Below are 16,239 nucleotides of genomic sequence, written 5' to 3' on the forward strand. Positions count from 1 at the left end.
TTTTTTTTTTTTTTCATTTTTTCTCTCACGTGTTCTCTTTTTTCCCAAAACTTTTCTTACTTTTAATAATATTTTAATATAATAGATAAAAATATAGCTAATCGGATGTAGAGACATTTAAAAATGGCTTAACTAAACTAGATAAAAGTGAGTAATGCTATATACCATCTTTTTATTCTCCTAAAATCCTTCTAAAGATAATATAGTTTTTAAAATCACCATTAAATTTTTTGATGAATCATATTTAAATTTTGATCTAATGGTGATTTTAAAAGCCACATCAATTTAAAAAAAGGTTTAGAATGATAAAAAAATAATACTTAGCATTACTCATTAGAAGGCATCTATTTTAGAGATGAAATTTTATTTTATGGTAATTAATAAAATACTTTTTTTTTGTGAGTTAATTAATAAAATACTTGATACCACGTTACATGTATGCCTTATGTTTGTAAATCTAATCTAAATTACAAAATACAAAAAGTAATCCTCTCTCTCCTAAGAAATTATTAGTAGTCTTTTCAAATGTTACAAAAGTGGACCCTCCGGAGCCATGAGATGTGGTCAGAAGGAAGGGTATTTTGAAAACAAATATATAAAAGTGCAAAATAGGTAATAAAGGACATTTACCCATTTGCTCCTCAGAGCGGAGTCCACGCTAAAGTCATCTCCTCGAGTCCTCGTCGGAGCCTGTATTGCTTTCTACAAGCTTGGAGAGGGAAGTGGAGGGGCTGGAAAGAGTGTAGATAGATGGACATGACGAGAGAGATTGATGGTTTTCTACAAAACAAATTTTGCGTTAGCTTTGATCAGAAGATCGAAGAGAGTGGCTCCAAATTTCGCCTGCAAGCCCAGTTTCGGGAAATAAGGGATTTGCTCCGAAATATTAATATTGGTAACTGCTCGCCGACGGCAACCGATAAGGAGAATCCAATGAGGGAAACCCTTTACAGCCTCAACGATGTTTGGACGGAGTGCCAGATAACGTCAAAGACCAACTTACTTGCCCGTGATCCCTTAAGGAGGAAGTTAAGCAAGATCAAGGAGGAGATAGAGAAAGTCAAATCATCTTCAAATGGCGGAACAAATACCCAACAGTCTAATGATAGACAAGTGAGCTCAATTCTTCGCTGGAGCTCTCGGTCAGTTGATGCATCGATGGTTCATGGGTTTGATGACGATGTAATCTCACTGGAAAAAGTACTTCTCAAGCAAGGAAGTGAGGGTCGTTTCAAGGCAATAGGGATCACCGGTATAGCTGGTTCAGGGAAAACCACACTCTGCCAAGTATTGTTCAATAAAAATGAGGTGAAGGACTACTTCTTTCCGAGGATCTGGGTATGCATGTCAGCACAGCCCGGCGACGATCCGGACCCAAAAATAGCGATCCTGAAGAGAATGTTGGAGAGCCTTGGAGTAGAAGAGGAGATAATCAACAACCAGGAACATAATCTCAAGGAACTACTGTATGCTCTTCACCTGCAATTGCAGGGGAAGAGATATCTGATTGTGTTTGATGATGCCAGGGGCGGGGGCGGGGAGACAGACAAATGGTACAGAGAGCTGAGTTTTTCGCCTACTCGTGATGGACAATGGGATGCTCTTGCTTATGGGTTGCCAAAAGAGTGTGGGGGAGCAGTTATTGTCACCAGTAGGAAAGAGGAAATAGCTAAAAAGATGGTTGGCAGTGAGGGAATCCTACATCTCGTTCAGCCCCTTTCAGAACCAGAGAGCTGCTGGCTTATATTCATGAAAGCAGCTGAACAGGACAGTATGAAGCTCAGCACCTCCGATGCGGGAATTCAAAAGAAAGAAATCTTTAAAAGATGTGCGGGCCATCCATTGACTGCAAAAATGATGGGTCGGATCTTCAAAAAGCAACACCCAGAGGGAGCAGCTCCAAATGGAAGCCTTCAACAACTCCCAGAGGAAGGCGGTCCAAATGAAAGCCATCAACTCCTCCTAGAGGGAGCAGCTCCAAATGGAAGCCTTCAACAACTCCCAGAGGAAGGTGCCCCAAATGTAAGCCATCAACAACACCCAGAGGGAACAGCTCCAAATGTAAGCCATCAACAACACCCAGAAGGAACAGCTCCAAATGTAAGCCTTCAACAACACCCAGAAGAAGGTGCCCCAAATGGAAACCTTCAACAAAATGGAAGCCTTCAACAACTCCCAGAGGAAGGTGCCCCAAATGTAAGCCATCAACAACACCCAGAGGGAACAGCTCCAAATGTAAGCCATCAACAACACCCAGAAGGAACAGCTCCAAATGTAAGCCTTCAACAACACCCAGAAGAAGGTGCCCCAAATGGAAACCTTCAACAAAATGGAAGCCTTCAACAACTCCCAGAAGAAGGTGCCCCAAATGGAAGCATTCAACAACACCCAGAGGGAGCAGCTCCAAATGGAAGCCTTCCACAACTCCCAGAGGGAGCAGCTTCAAATGGAAGCGGACCGTAACAGTATTCTATATTGTAGTTCCTTCTTCTCTTGCTTTTGATTTATCTTCTTCGAAGTGTTTAGCTTTATGTTGTCATTTCCTTTTGAAATCAGATAAATGTTGCCTTTGTGTGTGCTGATCACCCTGGTCTCTTGCTTTTGATTTTTCTCTAGTTGTGTGACAATATAAGCTCTTTCTACATATTTTGCTGGCGAAGATCCATTTAGTTGTTTTAGGATAGTATTTTTGTCCAAATGAAAAATAGAAGCCCAAAAATAATAAAATTGTTCCTAAAAACAACTAAACTGTTGTTCATGAAATGGAGAGGATCCAAGTTCATATTTTGCTACCCCGTTGTTGCGACTTGCAAGCATTGAACGAATATCCCTAGTATGCCAAAATAATTTTTCCATGTTTAATGTAGGCTTGTTATTATGGTTGTGTATGGATTTCGAGTTGTGATTAGCAGGCCGTGCAGGAAATTTTTTTTTTAAATATTTTAATACAAAAAAAAAAAAAAATTGCACTGGTGTGCTGGGCACGCCGCATGCTCTTTTACTTCACCCATGGATTTCAGTACGATTTTAAAAACTATGTTTTTTAAATCATTACTTTTTAAAATTACAAAAGCGATTAAAAAACATGTTAAAAATTATTTTTTTATCAAATGTTTGTTATACGAAATCGTAATTTTGGTTTAAATTCGTGTTTTTTCAAATAAGCACTCATTAATCTGCACAGTGTCAAACATTTTATGTTTTGTGAAATCTTTTAAAAACATAAATTATTCTTGAAAATCGTAATCCCAAACATACCCTATATGGGATTGAAGATGGGGACATGCTTACAAGCATATTCTTTCTCACTGTTATTAACAATTAACTGCACCAATACTTTCTCACCTCACAAGGAGATTAAGGGCCCGTTTGGGAGTGCGATTTTAATTAATGGGATTTTAAAAATGCATTTTTAAAAATTGCGTTTTTGAAATCGCTACTTTTTAAAATCGCACAAACGTTTAGTAAAATATGTTAACAAGTACTTTTTTTTATCAATTTAGTGTTTAGATAACATTATCATATAATTGCAGTTTCATGGCCAAATAAGTAAATATTGCGTCAAATATTGTTTTAAGCGAAATCGTGATTTTGGATTAAATTCGCACTTTTTCAAATAAGCACACACTAGTCAGTTTATAGAAATCGCGAATTTTTTCACAATTTTAAAATTTACGTTTTTCAAATTGCAATTCCGAACACTCTAAAATTACAATTTAGTTTAAAAACGCTGATTTATTTTAAAAAAAACACACACACAAACATACACCAGCTCCTTTGTGCCCACTAATAAGCAACTGCCACCTAGGATTATTGCACAAACTCAAATAAAAACAAAAATACCAGATTATATAGCTTTATTCCTTTTTTTTTTTCTTTTTTTTTATAAGAATATGGGGAAGGACTGAGGGGGTTGCCTAGCCCATCTAGGGTTGCTGGCGAGCCCCATATGGGTTGGGGGTGGCCAGCCACCCCAAGTGGGGGATGGGGTGGCCCCCCAACCACCCCATCAATTTTTATTTTTTTTAATTGATTTTTTAGGATTTAGGTAGAATAATCTGGTGTGGTAGTGTTTTTTCGTTAAATTTAAGTTTATTTTAAAATTTTGAAGTGTCACTTGATGAGTGAGTGGTGGGTACAAAAATATGAATTTACACCAACTCCTTATAGAAGTCACTCCTCGTCGAAGATATAACGTCAAAGAGGTGTGGGCCCAAATCTTGTGACCAGTGTTTGAGAGAGACAGAAAAGGATATATAAAAACTTCGGTGAAAAACCACTAAAACGCTTGGTTAAATTTTTTATTTAATGTTTTAACAGCATGTGCCGGATATCCCGTTGAATCTTCCCCAACGTTATCAAAAGCAATAAGTGTGAAGGACATCACATGGTCCACCCCTCTCACTAATTGATTCTTTGGTAGTTGTTTTTTTAGTGCATCTTCCCTCATTCCACGAGACCCCGCCCCAACTTCAATTCCAGTCCACCTACTAGTGGTAAAGACTACTTAACGGATCAGGATCCCTCGGGAGAATAAGAGATTCTCCAATTTTCAATTATGTTCCTTCATTTTTATCCAACCGTTCATGACGTGTTCTACTTAAAATAAATAATAAAATATTAATTAATTTTTTAAAAAATAAATAATAAAATAATAAAAATTAAAAATTAAATAAAAAAATAAGGTGGCCAACCACCTCAATTGAGTCTAGGGGGTGGTCAGCTACACCAGTTGAGTCTAAGGTTGGCTTCAACCACCCCAGACCGACAGTCTGAGGTGGTCAAAGCCACCCCATGGCCCTTAGAGGTGGCCGGACCACCCACAAGGGCCAAAAAAATTTCAATTTTTTTATTTTTTATTTGGCCCTTGGGGGTAGCCGAACCACCCCCAAGGGCAATGAGGTGGACCTAATCCCATTTTTCTTAAAAAAATTTTGGCCCTTGGGGTGGCCAGACCACTCCCAAGAGCCTGAAGCCACCCTAGACTCAACTAGGGTGGCTAGCCACTCCAATTTTTTTTTATTTGATTTTATATTTTTTTATTTGATTTTTATTTTTATTTTCTTTTTAAAAATTAATTAAATTTTATTATTTAATTAAATGGGACACGTGGCGCCATATGGGCTATTGAATAAAAATGGACGACCAAGATTGAAAATTAGAGACCAATTTTCCCAATAATGGGAGGGGATCCTGATCCAAGACTTAAGCATCATCTATCAGAAAAATATACACCAAGGTAGTTCGCATCGATATACACCAAAAAATTAATCTTACATTGAGAAATAAATTGCCAATACTGAGCGAGTGAATTATAATCGTGCTCTTGGATACTAAATCTTATATTGATTTTTTACTATGTGAAATTGAATTTAAAAGTAATTTTAGAAAATTCTAATTGTAATTTAACTGGTCATTTTAAAGTAATAAATCATATATAGTCACCGTTTTTCATGTACTATTTGAAAATGATATTAGAACAACCTAACAATACCATGTGACCTTAATGGATGAATCATAAATCAAAGCAAACTAGTACCAACAGGTGTCCCTAATGGATGAATCATAAAAGTGACAATGAGTGTCTAGTCCCATGTTGATTTCTTACTATGTCATACTGAACTTTACAAGTAATTTTAAAGATTTTCATTTAGATTGATAATACAAAGATAGCAAACATTTTCTCGAAATCGTTACACTAATACCCTCTGCAGTAGCTTTTCCGCCACCCAATCCATATAATCATCTGATGTTTATTTGGTTGATCCACCAAAGAGTATTGCCATATGCCAAATTCCTGACCAGAACTTTCCCTAAAAAATTTTACAGAGCAACCGATCAAATTTGATTGCTTCATAGTCATGAATTAGTAAAGCTTTTGACCAGATCCATTCACTTTCGACCATCAAAATTCTTTGTATAGTCCTATCAAAATATCAACCAAAATTAAAAATATCAATCAACGCTAAACACAATTTATTCCAAATATTAAAGCTTTCTTAGTCTTGTAACTCAAGAGCAAGCTTGGATCTCCAAAGTGTTGAGGTTATCCCACGTCAATTATAGAAAGAGCTGGTGGTTAGTTTTTTTTTTTTTTTTTTTTGCTTTTTAATCAAATAAGGGAAAAAGGTTACAGGAAATCAAACAATAATAACAGGGTAGGCACCCCAACAACAAAGTTCAAACGAAAAACGCAGCAAAGATACATGGACATAAACAAAAACTGGGAATAGTTCAAAAGGACCAAACAGTAGGCAGTGGTTTCATCCAAAGTCCCAAAAAAACCATAGACAAGCCGGGGCTGTTCCAAGGCCGCACAAGGCGGTTCTAAAATGCATAAGAACTCAGTGAAGAGTCTTATGCGGTAAAGACAACAATCACTGTTAAATGATTGTTGCACGGATGACACTACAAAAATCCGAGATGGAGCCGTTGAAGGACGATCGGGTTAGTGGTTAGTTTATAAGTGTAAAGAAAAGTACCACCTCTTGAGCTAACTGTTGGGGTTGAGAGAGACCCAAGACCACTCAACACTAGTATCAGAGCCCATGTTCAACCAACAAGTCTTACCCCAAAAGTTCACAAGAGTAACGAGTTGTCTCTGCTCTGACCCAGAGCCCAATGTGTGAAATGAAGATTGTTGGGGTTATCTCACATCAGTTGTGGAATAAGCTGGTAATCAATTTATAAGTGTGAAAGAAAGCCTCACCTCATAAAATAGCTTTTAGGGTTGTGAGAGGCTCAAGATCACCCAACACAAAGTCCAACCACCAACAAAAATAATCAACTAACACAACCAAACAATGACAATAAATAGAGTATCTTCCAAATTATCCATCCACAAGTTAGGCTATTGCTAGCAATAGACCTCAAGTCGAGGTATCAACATTCAACTCTGAAAAGACATCATTAAACATAATTAACCAGAGTCTGTTAAAGAGAATAGATAATTAGGTAGAGGAAATACATTAAGTTTTTATTTATTTATTTTTTTCAGCATTCCACTAGTTAAGTACATAACTCACTAGACCTCCCCATTGAGTTCCTCAAACGAACTCAATTAGAGAGTCTACCTACGAAATGAACAAATCTACCCCAACAGATGCCATAAGTAAATTTTTTTCTTTTTGAAATGGAAATAAAGCATACAGAAGAAAAAAGGATACAACTAACACATATAAGGCTAAACAATTAGAAATTATGGAAAATGATCCTCTCCATTTCAAATCCCCTCAATTTTCTTTATTTAGTGCATTTTGAAGGATAGCGCATTTAATGGAGGGGATTTAAAATGGAGAGAATCATTTTCCTCGAATTATGGGCTTAATTCTTTTAACTCTTTATGATCGACAGTAGGGGTGAGCACGGGTCGGGGTGGGGTGGGTATTGGCTTTTTTTCCACCTGCCCCGCACCCTGAGGGTTTGGGAAATTCCAACCCGTCACCCGCAAAAAATTACAATACTCGCGCGGGTTTGGGTATTGCGGGGCGGGTTGAATAGGCGCGGGTTTTGCGGGTGGATCGGGTAAGAATCCAAAGCATCAAAATTTTCTCTTCCACGCTCCCAAGGATTTTCTCAGCAAGCAAATAGATCGAGGGAAAAAAGGAGAAGAAGAGAAGAAAATCAGATGGAAAGGAGAAAAAATTTAACTAATCAATCACAAATCACAATTTACCTCATGATACATGAGAACCTAATAATCGAAGGGAAAGAACCATGGTCCATAATTCCATCTCTCTCTCTCTCTCTCACTGTAAATTCCTTTCTCTCTTTCTCTTCTTTATCTCTCTTTCTCAATGATTCTCCCTCCATTTCACTCTCAGCCCAACTCTCTCCCAACTCCTTCTCAATCTCCTTGTATTTCCATCTTCGAGCTCTCTGGATGTCGGCGGAAGGAGCATAGGTGGGAGCTAGGTGATGGAAGTTGCATGGAGGGGGAAAGAAGGAGAAGAAGAAGAAGAAGAAAATCGGAGGGAAAGAAGGAGAAAATTCTCTTGCTGGATCTAGAGGCGTGAGATGAGAGAAAATAGGGAATGGGTGGGAGATATTTTGGGTTTTTAGGGTTAGGTTACTAATGGGAGGGTAGAATCGGGGCGGGGCGGGTACCCGCAGGAAAAAAAATGTCTAAACCCGCTACCCACCCCGCCTTGCACGGGTTGGAGAAATTTTACCCGAACCCGCAAAAATATACATAAAACCCGGTTGGGTTGGGGTGGTTCGGGAAAGGGCGGGCTTGCGGATTGGGCAGGTTTTTGCCAAGCCCTAATCGATAGCCCCTAAAACCAAAAGAATGCAGCACCTAAATTTCCATTCAAAGCCTATCAAAAGCTAAAATATATAGCTACCCCAAAGAAACATATATCGGTTTTAAAAGCAAACTTAATCATTTCTTCAAACTTCTCAAATAGGGTCACATCAACCTCAATTTCAATTATGTAGTCTCAATTTCATTAATTAACTTCCAGGTTTTAAAAAGCCCCAAATTTCACTTGAAGTTCCATCTTCATTAACATAATATTCTCAATTCAACTACAATCTACTTTTAATATAATCTCATTGTAGTTTTAAACTTTAAATTATAGACCTCATATTCATGTTTGAGCCACCAATTTTTGGAGCCAGCAATCAGATCACTGATACCCCAGATGGGCATAACCATATAACCATTTGAATTCTTCAATTAATCTCAAATCACTCATAACCAAAATCAATTGAAGATACAAAACCTGTTTTAAGACCTCAATTCCATAGTAGCACAATCAATTCGAAGAAAACCAACCAGGAAAAACAAAATCCCTAAAGGCCTAACCCCAATATTCCTTCAAATCACACCAATACAAATTAAATCAAGTTGAAAAAACATCATAATGTAAAATAACGAACTTGAAAAACACAGCCAGTATTATTCAAGTTGACAAAAACAAATCCAAACGAATAGGGAATAAGATACAAGAACAGAATCCATGAAGGCTTCCCATTCCGGGTTGCCTTTCTTGTCACTCCCACTTGAAGTCAGTGACAATCATTCCTGACACTAACATCATTTCTAAACTTGATCTATTAATTTTATATTCTATTTCTTAGCAGCGATCATGCATTGAGGCATATAGTTTTTCTGTTAAAGTTATCCAACCACTACGTTTTACTATTGCAACTTAGTAAAATCCGAAAAAGTACACACATGAAACAGAATTAAATCCAAATAAGGAGGGATGGAGATATACAAGAAGCTATTGCAACTTCGTCAAATCCAAAAAGTAGACACATGAAACAGAATTAAATCTAAAAATTGGGCCAGAAACATAACATACTTCTGATAGTCTGAGTCATCCTGGTAGGACTTATCGAGTTAATGCAAAATGTTATACCTCTTAGCAGCTTCCTTTCCAGCTTCAGTTCTTGGCTTCAGCCCGATTCCATTCTCATTACATGGAAAGAAAGTGAGTTTAGGGCATTTGAATTTCTCCAAGTAAATCAAGTGTGGAAATGATGACAGGAGTTCTTTCCAATCCATCTTTAAGTTGCTCAAGAACCTCAGACGTAGTATGTTAACTTTCCAGTACTCGTCATTCTCCTGACCTGGACTTAGATTTTTGAGGTTCCCTCCTCTGATGTAGAGTTTCTCTAGCATCGGAAGTTTTGCAGGCAGCAACCAACTCGGTGATTCCATCGAAGGGTAACACTTGAGATCCAGTTTCTTTAGTTTCTTAAAACCTTTCGGATCTGTGGGACCCTGCCCTGGTTTTTTAAAGGCGAGTGTTCTTAACAAAGTCTTACCCAATCCTGCTGCTCTCTTGTCCTTCTTTTTGTTATCTCCACTGTTCTCTGGATTCATGGTGCTTCCTGCCATTGGTTCCGCTACACCCTGGTCTTGATTTTTGTTACCCCCACGGTTCTTTGGAGTTGTGGTTGCAGTCAATGGTTGTGCCGCACCCTTGTCTTGCTTTTGGTTATTTCCACCGTTCTTAGGACTCGTGGTAGTTGCTGAAATTGGTTGTCCCACACTCTCGCCTTGCTTTTTTTTATCTTCACTCTTCTTTGGACTCTTGGTGGCTTCTGCAATTGATTGTGCCACACCCTTGTCTTGTTTTTTCTCGCTGCCTGTATTGCTGGGAAAAGCTCCCCACTCAATTGTAAGTTTTTCAAGATTTTCAAACGTTCGAAGATTGTTTGCGTCATCTTCATTGGGGAAATCCTTCGTGTTTGTGTAGATGCTCAATTTCCTCAGCTCCTTCAATCCTGACAAATCAGTAAGAGTACACGCTTTTTCATTTCGACGGTCACCAATTACAAACCCTTTAAGGACTCGGAGTTTTGAGAGAAACTTAATCTTTTTGGGAATGTACTCTAGCAAGTAACACTCGGATATATCCAAGTGCGTCAGATTCTCGAGGTAACCTATTCCATCTGGAAGCTCCTCGAGAGTGTGACACGCTCTAAGATCTAAGATCCTCAAATTTAAGAGCTTACAGACGGAATCAGGAAGCTTGGTAATTCTGGAAATTCCTTGAAGGCTGAAAAACCTTAAAAGTTTCATATTTTTCAACCCTTTTAAGAATTCAACGCTCTCTACTTCAATATGATGCTTAGCTGAGGTCTGCCACCTTCCCAGATATAGAACCTTTACATTCTTCAACTTTGAGAACCACTCCAATTTGAAAAAATCAGGATAAGGCTCATTGACATTGAATATTGTTTGCAGTTTCTCTAGATCCAATCCAGGGTACTGGTCGGTTTCTTTTGCATCCGATCCGGGGCCAATTTTCGCCAACTCCTGAGAAAATCCATTGACTAAACACGCCCGGTAAGACGTCATAAAATTGGCACTGGGATTCCATGTTTTGCCATCGAAATCAAACAACCCAGCTTCTTTGGCAAGCACAATCACCGCCGAACGGATAAAAGGATTCATCTTGTAACTGTCCAAGACAAACCTGTGCTTCTCATTCACGGGCTCAATGCAGTAGTTCTTCGCCAGGTCTTTGAAGATTCCATCAGCAACTTCCTCAACCGACAGCCGCTCTTTGAAGGTTCCATCAGCAACTTTTTCAAGCTTTGGGCTAACAAAGCCTTCTCCAACCCACCAATATGTCATAAACCTCTTCTTCACAATCTCATTTTCAGGAATTAAAGCAAAACACAGCAAGCACAGCTTTGTTGTGGAGTCAAGCAATTTATCATATACTAACCGAAAATCTCGGAAGGCCAAGCTACGCCCAAATTCATTGTCAACATGTAAGAGAGGCAATTCATCAACCACCTCGAAGTCATCAAACTCGGTGCCATCCCGTGGGAACCGGTGGGCGTCGGATTCTTTGGAGGACAACTTATAGGGTAACGGGATCCGGAGCTTCAACTCCATCACAATCTTGTTGATCGCACCAAGCTTGGCTCGGAGCTGCTTGTCTCGCGAAGAAGCATTGAGACCACTAGTTAGCAAATCGTTGAAGGAGCTGCGTTCTTTAAGAGCATTGAAGAGGTCACTGGCTCTGTCCTCGAAGCCTTTGAGATTTTTGAAGGATTCTCGTATGTAAATCAGATCTTTCCTTAACTTCTCCGCTTCGTTACCCATCTTCTGATGTTCGTCCTGGCTAGAATGGCTGCTGCCGTTGTTGCCACTGTTGCTGACGTTGTTCTCAGGTCCGTTTTGGGAGAGGATGTCCTTGACTTGTTGGAGCTTCTTGATAACGTCGGGTAGAACGATATCGTTTATCTTCGCCACGTCGAAGTTGCCGGAACCTGCGCCAGAAGACTGATCGGACGGAGGCATCCTGTTGAAAACTTTCACAAAAGAAATATCAGTCTGTGCGACACAAGATTTCGGAGCCAAAATCGGCCATCAACAGAAATCAAAGCCGAGGTTCAAAGCCCTTTTCTTTTCTGCAAAATGGCATTAGCCCTAACTTGCATAATGAGAATCTAAGATTTTTTTTTGAAATTATAGGAAATCATAATCCATCATCGTGCGAACTGGTGAATGTCCTGAGTACTCTTGGTTTTGCAATCTAATGTTTAATTTAAAAATGTAATTTTTTAAAATGCAATTAAGCATTATATAACATTGTGATTTATCTGTTAAAATTTATGTTCTTAAAAACACACATTTTTATTTGTAATTTGAAAATGTAATTATTTTATATATATTTTTTCAAACTATTTTTTTTAAAAAATAATGTTATTTTATAGACTACTATACGACTATCATACAATTTGATGATACGGAAGTGACAATTAGTCATTGAATTAGCATTTGTAAAGAAAAAAGAAAAGGACCGACTCTTACTACTACAATTTTTTTTTTTTTTTTTTTTGACATGTTCACACAAGAGGGAGATGAGGAATTCGAACTAGTGACCTCATTTTCATAAGGTGTGGTCCCCCGCCAATTGAGCTACCTCTTGAGAATCTTACTACTACATTTTAGTTGTATAACAATTTACAATAAATAACATTACTATTTCAAAATTAGATCCCAAAAAAAGAAACTTTGTGCAATGTTATTTACAAATGCATTTTTGGCTTACAAAATCCCATGGCCAAACGGACTCTAAAATATGAATGAAAATTTCTATAATTTGGGGTCTTGTTAATACATTTGTTCCCTGTTCTTGGATAAGAATTTTTGAGATAGGACTTTTGTTTGAGCAGAAGAGCCAGGGATTTCAATTCAACCAAGATATGCCATCAATTAAAATCTAAGCTGGGGTTTATATATATATATATATATTGGAAATTGGGTCTTAATAATTATGGTGCAAGAGGTGGGGTTTCTAATTTGTTTAATGCAAATTAGAAATCTCTATAGTCTATGCTACTTGCAATTGAGGAATTAAAAACAATTAGACCCCAATTTTCTTAATGCAAATTGGAAATCTCTATGCTACATGCATTAGTGACATTTCATTTAAAAATCAGCAAGTGGAAGTGTAGGACCCAATGTAGCCATGTGATGATGTAGAAAAGTTTATACCAATAAATAACATTATAAAAATTAGCTGCCCCCAAAGTAGCCAAGTATTCACCATTGGCGCTCCTCCCACTGTCCCACAGTCCAATTATTGAGCAAAGTTTTACCTAGGCATATTCTAAGTTCTTTGTTAGCCTCTTCTGTATAGTTTTGAACTTCCATACAACCTTGGACTTGGAGAGAAACTAGGGAGATTGACCATTATCTAGTGTATCAATTTCGCAGTGGCCTTGAGGGGAAAGAGAACAGAGGATCTAAAAATTTCCTGTACAGCCAATTTCAAAAAAATTGGCTTTTTAGATGTTTTTTAAAATTTTTGTTTGAAAAAATGTTCAAATGCGACGTAAAAGTGAGTAATTTCGACCCTTTTGTGTTTTCAATCGTTCATTAATGTTTTTGCTCTGAAGAGAGAAATTGAAAGGGAGAAGAAATTCCCAGTTCATCTTCCCTGCGGAGATTCCAATCAGGAAAAGCTTTACTAATTCAACAATGTTTTGACCGAGTGACAGATGCTGCCAAAGAGCTACAATCTAATCCTTAATAACATAAGGAAAAAGTTAAACATGATAAAGTGGAGCTCAAAGAATTGAAGGCAGTTTATTGCAGCTTTAGATGGGACGACTAACACAGAGCCTAATGGGAAAGCGAGCTCATTAGAGGAGAAAGAAGCTCTTGGTCGAGCTCTCTGTCAGAGATGGCGCATCTAAGTTTCATGGGTTTGATGATGACACCTTCCAGACCCAGAACAGTACTGAGAAATATGAGCATGAAATCTCCAGCTTTTTTAGATAAAGAACATGAATCCCAAAGAGCCAAACATAACTCAACAATATTATTTGCAGCAAAAAGAAGTAATATTTCAGATCCACAAACCTAACTAGCATATAGATTGAACGAAATTCTAAAGTTATAAAATATGCAAAACACTGAATACCAACCTGAGCATCAAGGTTTAAGTCCGAGAACGGAGACTGTGTGAGGATGAGAGTTTACCTTTTGGAGCAGTAGCTTGAGATTCTCCGTGTTGAACTGGATGTGTTGGGGTTTGAGAGCTTCCGGGATTCAGCAATGGGCCAATGGCGAAAGTATCTTGAATGAAGACCAGAAGCTGGACTGGAGTAGACTTGCTTTCCCAAGATTTTTTTTTTTTTTTTTTTTTTTTTTTTTTTTTTTTAAGTTAATTGAAACGACCTTTTTTAAAAAAAATGAGTTAGAAAATGACAAATTGTGAAAAGTATGACAGTTAGGAAAACAAGAATTTTTAAAAATATGACACTTAGGAGAAGAAAAAATTAAAAAAAATATGACCTTACCGTTGAAAAGAGACAAAATTTTAAAAATATGAGAGTTAAGAAAAGATAATTTTAGCAAAAATGATTGTTGGATAATGAATCAAGAAATTCTTGAAAATTAATATTTAAGTGAAATAATGAAATTAGATAGCTAAAAGAGAAATGTTATTTTTTTCATCCCCCATTAAAAAAAAAATGTTAAGAAAATTAGCATTGGATATGTAGGATTTACATGTGAGTTCTATTAATCTAGTGGTCCGGCCACCTCCTTTGGCGAGCCACCACCATCCAGCCGTGGGGGTGGCCGAAACCACCCCCAAACCCATTGGATTGGTTTTGGCCACCGATTTGGCTCCTTGAGGGTGGCTAAGTCCCACATTGTTTAGCTATTAAGTGAAATTGGACTTTATAATAAATTTTAAGAAAACTTCGAATTGACTAATCCTTTTGGGGTAATAACACAGATGTGACTAACGTTTTTCCTTGTGTCGTTACAAGTGGTATAAGAGCCACCTAGTAACGCTAGGTCATGTGGTATTAGAGCGTTGAATGACGTGGCTTCTCGTAAGGAATATAAGAGGGAGAGTTTATAACACCCCGGTCTGATATTGGGAAGATGAGAAAAAGCCCACATAGAGTGAGTGGTTTATAAAGATAATTATGGGTGCTAAGTCCCACATTGCCTAGTTACTAGGGAAGCTCTAAATTGACTAGTCCTTTTGAAATAATAGCACAGCTTTTTCTTGAATCGTTACAAGTGGTATTAGAGCCACAAGTAGTATCAGAGCCACCTAGTAACGTTAGGTCATGTGGTACTAGAGCATGGACGTCAAGAATTTAAGAGGGAGAATTTGTAACACCTTGGTCAAATATTGGGAAGATGAAAAGAAACCCACATAGAGTGGATGGTTTATAAAGATAGTCATGGGTGTTAAGTCACACATTGCCTAGTTACTATGTGAAACTAAGCTTTATAATGAATTATAGGGAAGCTCCCAATTGACTAGTCATTTTAAGGTAATAACGCAAATGTGGCTAACACTTTTTCCTGCGTCGTTATAAGAAAAAATTTGGACCATTTCTCGATTTATGTGTGTCATCCTTGCACTTGGGTCATGCTAATCTTCTCTGTATCGTTCCAATTTTATTTTCCTAGGTCGTTACACTACGGCCACCCCCAAATTTTTTTTTTTTTTTATATATATAATTTTTTTTCAAAAAATTAATTATATGACACAAGTTAATTTTTTATTGGTGTTGACGTGGCGTTTCATTAAATTTTGGACGAAATTTTAACAAAGGTACCATATCTATCTTTATGAAAACCATAAATACCTTCTGTGATAAAATGAAACCATAAGGGAAAAAAATATAGAGTTTAAACTCCAGTATTTAACCCTTTTATTTATTTATTTTTCTTTTAAAAATAATGTGATTTTAAAATTATTAGTGAATTTGTAATAATTTGATTTAAAAGTCATATCACAAATAAATAATTTTTTTTAATAATAATGATAATTTATTACAAATTCACTATGTATACAAGTTTTGCACAAATCTTAAATAAGGAAGTGAGTTTTGAATCTCATGTTTTGTCATCTAAGATTTGGAAATTTAAGAAACTTATCTTTGTATTGCTAAGTATTTTTGTTTTATATCTTTTATTTTTCTCTTTTATCTCATAACAAAAAAAAAAAAAAAAACTCTTTTATCAAAAAGAATATTTGTATAAATAAAAAAACAAAAGACAAAAGACAGTCCCAAAACATATTAATAAATACAGTCCAAAGGAGAATTTTGAAAGGTTAGAGCACTCCCTGCAATCTTACCAAAACCATTTTTTGGTTACCTATTGATTAAACAACTAATTTCTCTATTTTTTTTTTGCTTTTCGTTTCTCTCTTTTTTTTTTTCTAAGAATAAATAAATCTTTTAAAAAATAATATTTAAATGAAATAGTAAAAGTAGGTTGTTAAAATA

At 37.0% G+C, this 16,239-nt stretch overlaps 2 protein-coding genes and 1 non-coding gene across 3 annotated transcripts; 1 reads left to right on the plus strand and 2 right to left on the minus strand.

Moving 5' to 3' along the window:
• The first annotated feature begins 646 nt into the window (after positions 1 to 646).
• On the plus strand, positions 647 to 2,585 carry LOC132173003 (probable disease resistance protein At4g19060). Its single transcript, XM_059584567.1, has one exon. It carries the CDS (start codon positions 751 to 753, stop codon positions 2,461 to 2,463), a length of 1,713 nt encoding a protein of 570 aa, XP_059440550.1. The 5' UTR covers positions 647 to 750; the 3' UTR covers positions 2,464 to 2,585.
• Positions 2,586 to 9,189: 6,604 nt separating this feature from the next.
• On the minus strand, positions 9,190 to 14,080 carry LOC132173082 (disease resistance RPP13-like protein 4). Its single transcript, XM_059584657.1, has 2 exons — positions 13,961 to 14,080; positions 9,190 to 11,771 (listed from the first exon to the last, which is right to left on the minus strand). Exon 2 carries the CDS (start codon positions 11,768 to 11,770, stop codon positions 9,350 to 9,352), a length of 2,421 nt encoding a protein of 806 aa, XP_059440640.1. The 5' UTR covers position 11,771; positions 13,961 to 14,080; the 3' UTR covers positions 9,190 to 9,349.
• A 1,243-nt stretch (positions 14,081 to 15,323) lies between these two features.
• On the minus strand, positions 15,324 to 15,427 carry LOC132173148 (U6 spliceosomal RNA). Its single transcript, XR_009439244.1, has one exon. It is a non-coding gene; the product is annotated as a U6 spliceosomal RNA (small nuclear RNA).
• Positions 15,428 to 16,239: the final 812 nt, after the last annotated feature.

The sequence above is a fragment of the Corylus avellana genome, chromosome ca2 (assembly GCF_901000735.1).
Source record: "Corylus avellana chromosome ca2, CavTom2PMs-1.0".
NCBI classification, from domain to species: Eukaryota; Viridiplantae; Streptophyta; class Magnoliopsida; order Fagales; family Betulaceae; genus Corylus; species Corylus avellana.

Bases quoted from the DNA above. Each gene is read 5' to 3' on its own strand.
- LOC132173082 (XM_059584657.1), bottom strand. From the start codon at position 11,770: ATGCCTCCGTCCGATCAGTCTTCTGGCGCAGGTTCCGGCAACTTCGAC.
- LOC132173003 (XM_059584567.1), top strand. From the start codon at position 751: ATGGACATGACGAGAGAGATTGATGGTTTTCTACAAAACAAATTTTGC.